This window comes from Alligator mississippiensis, chromosome 3 (genome assembly GCF_030867095.1).
Source record: "Alligator mississippiensis isolate rAllMis1 chromosome 3, rAllMis1, whole genome shotgun sequence".
NCBI classification, from domain to species: Eukaryota; Metazoa; Chordata; order Crocodylia; family Alligatoridae; genus Alligator; species Alligator mississippiensis.
In genome coordinates this window covers 94,655,108-94,667,500 of record NC_081826.1, presented here as the reverse complement: position 1 = coordinate 94,667,500, position 12,393 = coordinate 94,655,108, and the positions used below count along the sequence as shown (strand labels likewise).

Sequence of the window (12,393 nt, the reverse complement as noted above, 5' to 3'; positions counted from 1 at the left end):
CAAAGTTGACACATTTCACAACTTAGTCCTGGGTTAAAGTAATACAGTTTATAACTGATTATAGATGAATAAAAATCACAGCATAATTGAAAATGAATTTAACAATAATCAAACACCACACAAATTTAATGGAAAATAATATCATTGAAAGGAAATAGTGCAGTGTTTTGGGGGGTTTGTTTTTACATATTCCTTTATTGTTCATTTTAAATATGAAGATAATTTTTATCATCAGCCAATACTAACTGCATAAGTAATTCATTATTCTTCTTTTTGGTTTTTTTAACAATCTGTCTAGAACACCAAAGCCTGTTGAACTGTAAAACTACTTCCAATGTTAAAAAGTATGCTCTAGGTTTTATAATGAATCCTCAAAATATTCTATGGGATAAGTAACATTTGTGACTTGTCTTGAAAATGAAAAGTGCTATTATTTTTATTATTAGAACATATCTATGGCAACTGTGTTCTTTGGGATCTAAAAAATAATCAGAACCTGCAACAAGTGATGTTGGTAAAAAAAAAAAAAAAAGAATGAATCAAAATCTAACTCCCTTTAAAAATCTTATAGAAAACACAGACCATTGGACAACTGGTCTGAGGGTTTTTTTCCTCCTATATTTTGGAGGACAGGGCAATTTTAAAATATTGTACCATATTAGATTAAAACTCCACATAGAAATGGGACACAACATTAAGTAAATTTTAAGCTGATGAACAAACCGCTTACATAACTCACTTTTATTAACTATCATGGAGATGCAGGCACAGGGAATCAAAAGATAAATTCATCAGTATCACCATAAAAGTGAAACACACTCTCATAAGATTGTAGGTTGCATCAGCATTTCATCAAGGGAAGGCCATAGGGTACACATGCAATAAACTGTGTGCTGTTTCACACTCAGCAAGACTATGACAGTTCAAAAGTATGATTTTGTTACAGATTCATAGCAAGTGAACCAAAGGTAGGTCCATAATTACATGTCTAGATGAATGCTTGGTCCATTTTAAGGAAATTTAAAATTGAGGCTTTTGTTTTTCAGAACTCACGTTTGGCTGTTCAAATTGCATTTATTTGTTTTTCAACAGCCGTAAGCACTCCCATGTGACATTTTCTTTATGCTTTCTCTGAAATACAAGAGAGTTTATCTTGTTCGGCATCTTTCTTTGGCTCCAGAACTCAAGAATCTGTTTAATTGCCTAATTCTCTTTCAAGTGATTGCCCACATGCATATCTCCATTGGTAGGTATGAATGCTCCTCAAGACTATCACTACTGTAACCCAAGTTGTAGCCACTCCTTCCATGATACCCTGAATCAAGAGAATAAAAGGACAGTGCATTTCCTGCTCCACAGTTCCTCTCAACCACCTTGGCTGTGGACAAAACACTTCTGGCCAGCTTGTGCTGTGGCTTGCAATTCTACTCAAAGATTTTTTAAGCTGCTTCCTCATTACTCTTATTTTTCTCTTTCATCCTTTTATAAAGAAAGAGAACATTTATTTCTTAGCAATTTCTTTCCATTTGCCAATGGAGGCTTTGCGCTCCCCACCCCCTTTTAAGGCAAGGCAGTCATGCTATGCTAGAAGCTGCCTATTGCCTATATTTTCTCTCTTCCCTGGGGAGAGAAATTAGGAGCTCTTTTTTCCCTTCTTTACTGTTTCTGAAGTCATCTTGCTATGGGGTTTTCAGGCTTTCTGGTGTTTAAGGCATGCCAAAGTCCCATGCCTGTATCTGATGGAAAATTAAAGTACAATTTTGTTGTCTGTGAGAATCCCACATTCCTGGGAAATGCAGGTCTTTTATAGCCAAGACATGTTCAAACCACAAAAACAGTTCCAGATGTACTTCATAGCCAAATCTAGGAGTTCTGCCTCCAATTCCAGCCTGTAGGATTTGAACAGGTGCTCTGTGCTATCCAACACTGGCTTCTCACAGACACTTGCCACTTCTTCAGCTCCAGAAAGGCCTCTAGTGGGTCACAAATCTGGAGAAACTGTAGTTCCAGTACTGAAAGCTCCAGGACAGATTTCATCCAAACAGGAAATGAAAGGATGGTTACACCTCGCCTCATCATCTCAGCAGTTTGCTTTTGTCATTTCCAGCACTGAGTATTTTTATTTTACCCTGGGAACCATTACCTTCAGTCCTGTGTGACTATAAACAAAATCATATCTCCGAGTTTACCATTTTATCTAAAACCAATCGCTGTTTCAGAACTGGCGCCTGCTTTGGATCTGATCACTGTGGTACTGCCTGTAGAAGCTGGCACATCAGTACAGACTCGAAGCAGGCTCTGCATTGTCTGTGGTTCCAGGTCAAAGATTTAGACTCTGAAGATCAGTCCATGTTTTCCAAATTGTTAACACAAAACTCTTGGTTTCAGGCTCAATGGTCTCAGAGTGCTTATTCACTCCTTCTGATGAACTCCTTACTGGATTTAGGATTTCCAATCAGCCATTAATCTGGGGATAGATATGACCACCTGGCACCCCATTCATTGGCTTTAGTATCTTTGATCCCTTTGGATTAGCTAGATTAGACTGAAAGGATTCTCTGGACTCAGGTTTGAGATTTTCAGGACACTAATCCATACCTGCACCCCTCCCTTTGCAAAAACTGTTGTTCCTCATTCACTCTATCAAGTGGATCACTTCAGGGGCTTTCAAGGACCAGATGCACCATATGGCTAAGGATCTTTCTATTTTCCTAAGGGAAGAAACTGAGTCCTCACACAGACTAGTTAATATCCTATAGCACTCCAGCCTAACAAAAGTGGACTTCCTCATGATTATTCATCATGGACCTTTTCAAAATGATCTGGCAGAAGCTGGCTGGTCTCCTAACCACCAGAAGTTCTTTTCAAGAAGAAAGAAATTGACAGAACAGGAAGCGGGAATGCTTCTTTTACTCCCTCAGTGCAAGTCAGGAGTTTGGCTACGGTGTTCTCTCAGACAACGGCAACAAGTCTTTCCATGAGTGCTTGAGTAACTTCTCTTTTATCTCCACCAGCCCAATGTGGTGTTAACCACTAGAGTCACAAGACAGGCTAATCCACGTAGCTATCTTATTAATGTATTGGGGCATGCACGTGTTCTCACTAAAGTCAAGTAGAGTTTCATAATTAATATTGCCTTGATTTCAAGCAGTATAAACAATGGTCCCTTGGCCATATTTGAACCAAAGTATGATGTCTGCTTTTAAAGAAACAAAGATGCTGGTTGACTTTAGCAGATTTTGGATCAGGCCCTTAACTCTTTTGTGCAATGATGTTGGACAACACAAACCCAATGCTTCTACAGAATTAAGTGTTATTCTAGAAGTAAAAGTACTATTTTATAAGTCAAAAAGTATGTTTACTCATTATTCTTTTACCACTTTTTAATATTTTATTAATCTTTTGTCTATCATATTCACAGTTGCAAATCTAGTATTTTTCCACAGTAGCCAAAGTTGACAGGAATTTATTTTTCATTAAGAAAGTTGATGCATAAAAGAAAGCTAATGTATGATAATCCCAACAAACAAATATGGAAAGGAAATATGGAAAGGAGGCAAAGCAATGGATTTTTTCTGTTGCACTGACAGAGTGCATGAAAACAGACAATGCCACTTCCTTGAGAATTTTTTCAAAGAAATAATGTTCTGCAGAGATGTCATTAACATCTAAGTATGCCAGAAATATAAGATTCCAACCTTCACACAGATGTCCACTTGGAAGCTTTGTGTACAAGAAATATCAATGATTTCTTTATCAGTTTAAGTAAACTTTAAAAAGAAAGCAGGCAGGATAGGTTTAGATGCAGGTTTAAAAAATAAGGCAAATAAAGGACCAAAATAAAGGGCCAACACATGGAGATGAAGGTGAGTTTGTTATTAGTTAATTCATTACATGGAAAAAATGTAATCAGCAAACTTTATGATATTCTGAAGGAACAAGAACATAGAAATCTCAAAGGTTGAAAGCTGGGCTGTGGCACAGTCTCACATATGGAATACTTTCCAAAATGATATACGTATGCCAGGCTAAGATGGGGGCTAATGATGAATCTAAAGCCTGCCTAGCATTAACAGTCGTGGTACTGACTTTAAGAGATCATTAAGGACAGTTAGTAATTCATGATTATTGGTAGCAAATATTTATATATTATGGTGCCATAACTTTGCATGGCAGTTTGGAGAGGTGAAAAAAAGAAAAGAAAACAAGATCAGCCCACTCCTAATGCATTTATAACCTAAATTAAGAAAAGACAGAACATGCAGCCCAAGGAAGAAAGGGGTAGAGATAAAACTCATTACTTATGCACAATAAATGTCATCAGGAAACTGAGGACCTGATCAAAAATCCCAAAATATGATATTTCTTTTTCTGGCAGGACACAAAGAGAAATAGACACAAACTAGCAGCACCTCCACCACCATCTGCTCAAGGTTATTGCCAGGCAAAAGGATGGTTAAGCATTCACTAGGTTGTAAGTTTGATGAAAGGACCAAAACTGGAACCAAGCTGCTGGCTGAGTGCCAGTGCTCCTACCTTGCGCTGGAGAACCAGTTTCCTTTGTGTTTTGACAGCTGCCTGGCATTTTCCAAGAAGCTCCATTTTGCAATTCTGCTGAATAAAAACTTATTTTCTTCAATAAAACTAGTGGTGGAGAGTCATTGCAAAGTCTTTCATTTATTTTGAGACAAAAATAATTTTATAGGTATTATGGCATTTCAGTTAATTTTCACTGTGAGTGCCCAGTAGAGAAAAATTGGTCCTGATATATAGTCTATGCATAGTACATAGATAGTAAAAAGCTGCAGTTAAAGTTTCTACTTCATGTTCACTGTTGTTTGCAAAATAAGTCTGAGGATGGAAAAATTGGTCGGGGATAAAAAATTAGACTTTGTGGTTTTGGACAAATCATTAATGCTCAGATTCTCTAAGGATATGTAAGCAACTACTTCACATTAATTTAGACTTCCATCTAGTTTGTTCCCAGAAGTTCTAAATGGCTCTCAACTGGTTTTAGATACTAAAGTGAAAAAGAGATTCAGTTTGACCCTACTCCACAATGATAATCCACAAAACTCACTACGTACATATGTTCCAACAGCATCTCCAATTAGATTGCAAAGTTCCAGGATGCCTACATGAGGACTTCTATGTTTGCCCAGTGGTGATCTGTGCCTACCCTGAAGGGTGGCACTAAGCATTCTGAATGACAAGTTAACATAGCCACTAGGCACCTACCTCTGAAGCAGGACTTTGTGTAATGTAGTGGGTTATAAGCAAGTAAAGGCATCTGACTTTCAAGACTGAGTCAGGTACCTAAGGCTGAAGTGGGGCAGGAGTTCAAACACAGCCCCGTGCCAAGCATTTCCCATTGGTTACATCTAGACTTTCTGGATAGCCATCCGTTGTGTGTCCTGCTGCCCCTGGGCATGCAGAGGGGCTGGGGCAGCTCTGTGGCTGGACTGCCTTTCTAGACAGCCCAGGCAACGGCAAATCCTTCTGGCTGCTGCTACCACTGGCCCCAGCCCTGTGGTACTGGTAGGGTCCTGCTCGCATAGCCCCAAACTGGCCTGCCCCATGCCTGCTCCAAACTCACCTGTGCTGATTAGCAGTGACAGCCGGGCAGAAACTGTTGCTCAGCACAAGGGAAAAGCAGTCCCTCCCCCTCTCTGCTGCTGCAGCCATCCAGAGCTTGCGCTGGGCTACCCTGCATCTCTGCGGCTATCACCGTCATCTCTGGGCTGCCCAGCGGGGCAGCAGTGACAGTGCAGAGCAGTCACAGGGCAGCCCAGCAAGGGCTTAAGGTAGCCGCACTAAGAACGGCCTGATATTGATGAAGGGAAGGGGCCTGTGCAGAGCAAAAGCGAGGCAGTTTCTGCCTCGCTGCCATCGCCGCTCAGTGCAGGGGAGTCTGGAGCAGGCATGGGGTGGGCCAGGTTGGAGGTTTACACACAGGTCCCCACTGATACCATGAGGTTGGGGCCAGTGGTGGCAGCAGCTGCAAGTGGCTGGGGCCAACAGCGGTGGCAGTTGTGAGGAGCTGCTGCTGCCTGGGCTGCCTAGAAAGGCAGTCCAGCAATAGAGCCACCCCAGCCCTGCTGTGTGCCCATGGAGTGGCAGGATGCATCACAGATGGGTGGTGTGGAATAGGTATGGGGCAAGCCAGGTTGAGGTTGTGCGCATGGGTTCTGGCTGATCCGCTCCTGCTGGGCTGAGTCCAGAGCAGGCATAAGGCAGGGCTGGGGCTGCACACTGTTAGTGCTGGTAGGGACACACCACAAAGTGTGTGGGCTCTGGGCTTTTGCGGGGTAGGGGTAGGTGCTGGCAGGTGCTGGTGTGTGTGGGGGGCTCCCATGCACACCCCACCATACCCACAAACCCTCTCCTGCAAACCCCACAACCACACCCTCCCCCCCAGACAGTCACACACCCCACAAACACCGCACCCACCCACACCCTCCCCCACAAACCCCACACCTCGCCTCACATGCAACCCCCCCACCCACACCCACATGCCTCTGGAGGGAGCTCTGGTCACTGTTACACACACAGACCACACCACACACACGCACCCGCACCCCCCCACTCCCCATGCACATCCCACACCCACACCCCTACACACCCCCGCAGCCACCCTCCTCCTCCACACACCCCACAAACCCCATACTCACCCCCACACACACCCACACATCCCCACAAACACACTCTGAGCCCCCGATATCCACCCACGCACATCCACACATAACCCAGACCCTCCCCCAGACCCTCCCTCAGACACACAAATCAGAATAAAAATATTTTTAAAAATAAAATTAAAATACGTTATTATGAATGTTCGATTTTTAGTATATAATTTTTTTTTCTGGTTCCAAGATGGCAAACCCTTTCCCAAAAGAAGTACTTCTTGGGGCAAGGGGAGGAACTTCCAGTGGCAAAAGTCAGGGGCTAGGGAGCGGGACTTCTGGTCCCAAGATGGCGACCAGGGGGTGGGGCACCTGTCAAGGGGTGGAGCTACCCTTGCAGCCCTCAACAGCTCACCAAAGCTCATTAAGCAGCCCTCCAGCCAAAATAATTGCCCACCCTGATATTCACCCTATAGTGTGCTGAGTGCTTTACAGAAAGCCTGCCCCAAATAGCTGATGATTTAAATAAGCCTCCTCATTATCTGGTAGTTATGGAAGAAAGAACAGTGTACCCTCTTGAAAGACTGCTTCCATTGCATTCCTATGTTTGAGTCCTCTGCAAGATATTACATCTGGAATAATATATTTCTATTCACTCATCCTACCCATTCAACTTTGGTTGTTAATCTCATTAAGAGCTATATATTAAAATGATTAAAAAAGCAATTGATTTTAAGGCTCCAGCCAGTTAAAGAAAACTAAGAAGCATTACATGCTAGAATCATTTGATTAGGCTCAAATTGTAGATGATGGCTGAGGAGAACCCAAAACAGCTCCTCTTCAACAAAGCTGTGATGCTCCTATTAGAGTTCTCTTCTATCCCTCAGTGAGAGAAGCCTACCCCGCATCTCTGATCTATTAGTGAATGGAATGGGGGCTGGAAAAAGCGCCAGCCACTGCAGCCTTCACAAAAAGGAGCTGAACCCAGGCAGACTGCCTTCCTGGGAAAACCCAGCTTGTAAGAATTCAGTACAATCAGCATCCTAATAGGGAGGGTGGATAGCTCAGAGTTTTTATTTTAATTGCAGTAGAGGAAGCAGATATTTTAAGTTCACATGAGAAACAAAACCTTAGGCTCTGACACAACACATTAAGTGTTGTTTCAGCATGTGAACAGCATTCAGTGCCAAAATGCTCATTAATACAAACTTTGGCACCACATACAAATTTAGTTAGTCCCTAAGCTATGATCCAGTTACTTTATGAGGCAAGGTGATTTTCTTGTCTTGACAAAAACCTTCAGCCTGAGTCCACAAATACCAGATATGAAGAATAAAACAGCAGCTGCAAGGCATAAAGATCAAATTTGTGTCCTAAATTGTTTCTAAATTATCTGAAATGTCTCAGTAGATTTAAGGCTAATCAAGTTTTATCTGATATTTTTTATGAATCCTTTAACACCCAATAAACAGATCTTGAGTTTCCTATTAAATAGGCATACAATTCGAAATAAAATCAAGTATAAGCTATTGAAAATGGTACCTGGGTGAATGCCTTCTTTTCTTTGTGCATTTCCCTGCTGCCTCTTCTCTTCAGGGAACTCTGAAAAAGAAACAGGCGATGGCCATTTACTGATAAGAAACATGCCACCAAAATTCGAAAGGACCATCAGCATAAAACTGATACTGGGGAAAAGATGATATTCTTTTAACTAATACAAAAGAAAATCAGAATGTTTTCTATTAGCTTTTTCTGTGACATGGCTGTTTAAAATGCAAGTGCATTATTTAAAAGGTCACAAAGGGCGGAATTTTCCCTTTCCCCCACACAATATTTGGTGAAAACTGCTTTTTACAAAGGCAGTGATTTATATTTGAAAGAGATGAGAAAAATCCAAGAATATTACTCATGCTGGAAATGAAACACTGGAGAACCCTGTCTGGGACTGGGTTTGACCCAAATCAGTTAAGTCTGATGCTACATTCAACCAAGTTTATCTTAAACCAGTTTCACCCATTTTGAAAGTGGTTTATGTTCACTGAACTTATGTTCTGTTACAGGTTTAAACCAGTTTCTGATAACTTAAAACAATTTATGCATAATGTCTGTCCCTAGCCCATCTGTGTAAGCAACACTGCATAACAGAGTAGGTCTAACCCTTTCTGGCCTGTATACTGGGGAACCTGATTAAAGGCCAGCATCATAACAATTGTCTCCCTTGTGTACTGAATTTATTTTATAACTTGGAATTAGAAACTGTACTGCTTTGTGTATTTTTAGTGTCATTTATAGGAAAATTGCTTGTGAAATACAGGATCCTGTAATGACACAGTAACCAAAGTTTTGATTTTCAATACCTTCAGGCATCCCAATGAAAGAAAGAGTACAAGACATTCATAATGTCACAAGTTCTCTCTCTCTCTCTGAAAATTCTATTTTACGGCAAAATTCAAACTGCTGCAATGACATCACTCACATGAAGTGTATGTTTGGCTTTGGTAGGTTAAAACCTGCACATTTCATAGAGGAGTAATAATCTCCATTACCAGGCAAAGAAGCTATCGAGTTGAGTAGTTATAGAGAGTAGATTGGATTCAAAATCTGTGTTGCTTCATTTTTATAATAGTTTATAATAGGGCTGTTTGACTTCAGTGCGGCCAGGGGAACTTCAATGTGATCCTTGTCCCCTGCCATGCAGACTGCACAGGCAGCACATGGAACCCTACTACATGGCAGTGGACAGGAGGCAGCTGGGGTCCACATGCAGTTCTCAGGCCACCAGTTGGACTGATCTGACAACCATTCCAGGATATACCTGTAAACCCCCAGAAGAAACAAATATTAATCCCCGTCTCAATTTTCTGACGCCTTGTAGTCCAGCTCCCTATTAAAGTAAATTAGACCACTTCCCTCTGCTACTTCCTTAATGGCTTTCTCCATTTCTGTGTAAAGGAAAACCTTATGCATCTTGGCCACTTTTAAGTGACACAGCAGAACTCTGCAGATTCTTCAGATTGTGCAGGTTTTAAGCACAGTGAGACTTGACAGGAAAAAAATTATTTTGTTCAATAAATGTAAATAGCCTTTAAATAAAGGCCTGAAAAGAAAGATGTTATGTCCTAACCATTAATCCAAAAGCATGGCAGGTTCAGTACACTGGAGGATTTTAGTAAAATAACTTCCATTTATTCTTGTTCTCAAAGGACAATTTGCAGCTCAGACAAACCCAGAATTGTTCCTACTGGTTTGCTCAGAGAAGCACTCTCTTGTGTTTTACTTGATAGAATTGCCGCCTTTATATCAGGATTGCCCTGAGGCCCAATCCTGATCCATTTAAAATCAACAGCAAAGTTTTCATTGGGTCAAATTCTGCTCTGAGCTGTATAGTGTAAATGCAGTGTTACTCTACAGGCTTATGGAACTATTCAGGATTTAGAGCAATGTAAGTGGGAGCAGAATTTAGGCCCAGTGAGTTCAGGTAAAGTAAGTCTCTTCCTCCACTGTAGTAACACGCATGCAGCTTGAGCTCTAGCCTGGACGAGAGGAGCGGGAGAAACCCTACTGGTTAAGTAAATCCATTCTAATATCAGGCCATCAGCTGGCTGACAACATGCGCTGAATTCTACAGTTTCACACTTTGTGTGAGTTTCTTGTGATTAAACTAGGGTTATTTTAGGTTTCAAAATACTACAGATCATAGCTAAAGCATTCCTAAAACAAATCTTCTCTTTTCTTGTGTGTTATAAACAGCATAAGTATTTAAACTCATTTCATACGCAGCACCATATGTTCAATATATTCTTCAATTTATTTTTGTTAATCTGCTTTCTAACTAATGCAGTGATTTCCTATAACTAATACTGAAGTTACGTGAAGATAAATGATCCCCTGGACAGCGAAACATTTTACAAAATAATAAATATTTACTGTGGTTGGAAGACATCAATAGCTGGAGAGGGAACATGGTCCTTTGAGTAGGCCACTGATTTGGGACTCAGGAGATGCAGATTCTAGTCTTGGCTCTACTATTCAGTGTCCTGCTGTGTGACTCTGGTTGAGACTCTACACCTCCCTTCATTTTTGCTAACTCATCTGTTTATAGCTTTTGGAGGCAGGGACCAGTTTAACACATCAGGATCCTCTAACCTCACTTAGGACCTTCTGACACTTCCTGTAACAAAAACAATTATTAATCAGGCTTGACATGTATAAACTTGTGTCAAAGCCTGAAAATCTCCTGATTTGGCTCATGCACCAAGCTGAATATAGAAATGGCTATTAATCAACCTGATGTGGTACCATAAGTGTTATAGCATGCACTGGAGAGTAATACAGATGTTTGTCTGTGAGCAAGAGTAGCTCATAATTAAAAGGACAGGGAGTCAAGCTTCTGTTGGCAGAGCTGTACCACAATACCATGGACAACAAGAAGTTGTGAACCTAGTTTTGGAAGTAGGATCCAATTGTTGTTTTCATCTACATTAGTACAGCTCAGCAATCAGATTCCACTGCCAAATGCACAATGTTAGGCTGGGGTACTGGTCAAAGAATTCCCTACCCCAGGTGTCTTGTCGAGGAAGGGGAGTGACTTACAGCATCCCCTCCACTCAAAGGATTTAGGCTGGTAGGATTTAACCAGAATCCCATCCAGTCAACTCTGCACAAAAGCACAGAGGAAACTCACAACATAAAGGTGCTGGCCTGTGTACAAAATGGAAGAAAGATGTAGGAGCATTCTGGTGGGTGCAGAGAAGCTTGTCAGGAGGACAGCCTTGACTTGTGGCAGTGGTATATTTGAGTTGAAGGAAGATTTTGCATATTATTTCAATATACCTCAACACTAGGCCCACAGGAACTTTGTAGTCACAAGTTTTAAAAGGAGAGGAGCATTGTAATTGGGAATGGGCAAGGCAGTGAGTACAAAGCAAAACTTCATCAGTCTGTACACAGAGCATTTAAAACATGGGCAAAACAGTTGGTATACACAAATGTGGGCAATGGATAGTGCAAGACTGGAGACTTCCACCCCTGGGGAATTCAGGTATGGCAGAAATGGAAGATCTCCCTTCCATCCATGGGCACAGGAAGCAGAGAAGTATGGGACAAAACCAAGAAATGCTTTAATCAGGACTAAGGGTGCTGGAAACCACTGCAAACCATAGTAGATGACATGGGGTAGTATGACTAATTTAAGCAAATCTATTTAATTGAATGAGGAAAGAAGCACTTTCCTGCAAAGGAACCAGGTGTTGGAAATTAATTTGCATTTATACTAGGATGAACATTCACATATTACTATACTTCTATACCAAGGAGACTAGCAAGAACCAGTCTTTAAGGAAAAGCTAAACAAACTGTATTAGGTCAGGGGTTGGCAACCCCTGGCATGCATGGCAGAGTGTGGCACACAAAAGCATTTTGCTTGGTAAATACACCTTGGGGCAGACAACAGGGAAAGGGCCGGGGCTGCACTGCCACAACAAGGATTGGACCCCTCACAGCTCCCCTGCCATCTGCTTGGAGGCACGCGTACACCCACCGCGATAAACGAGTCTGGCTGGGGCTCTGCAGAGCTTGGTGCAGTGGCTTGCAGACTCCCCAATGCCTGCTGTGAGCAGAACAGGCTCTATGGCAGGCAGCAGGAGCCTGCCCAGAGCCTGGGCTGGCAGTGGCAGATGGTCAGGAGGTGCAAGCTGCTATACTGAGGTTTGCAAGAGCCCTGGCCCAACTCATTGCTGGCAGCAAGTTCACGTGAGTCTTGGGGAGGATA

The 12,393-nt window shown here is 41.9% G+C and overlaps 1 protein-coding gene across 12 annotated transcripts in view; it reads right to left on the bottom strand.

Annotated features, from left to right (window-relative positions):
- MTCL1 (microtubule crosslinking factor 1) overlaps positions 1-12,393 on the bottom strand; it is a 189,361-nt gene that overhangs the window by 63,445 nt on the left and 113,523 nt on the right. For 7 of the 12 annotated variants that reach the window (XM_019490559.2, XM_059724242.1, XM_059724237.1 and 4 more), the window contains 2 exons: positions 8,166-8,225; positions 4,537-4,614 (listed from right to left, as the gene is read on the bottom strand). In XM_019490559.2, the coding sequence (XP_019346104.1) occupies positions 4,537-4,614; positions 8,166-8,225 (138 nt within the window). The remainder of the gene's footprint in view (positions 1-4,536; positions 4,615-8,165; positions 8,226-12,393) is intronic. The other 5 variants (XM_019490563.2, XM_019490564.2, XM_019490560.2 and 2 more) reach the window with 2 other exon arrangements.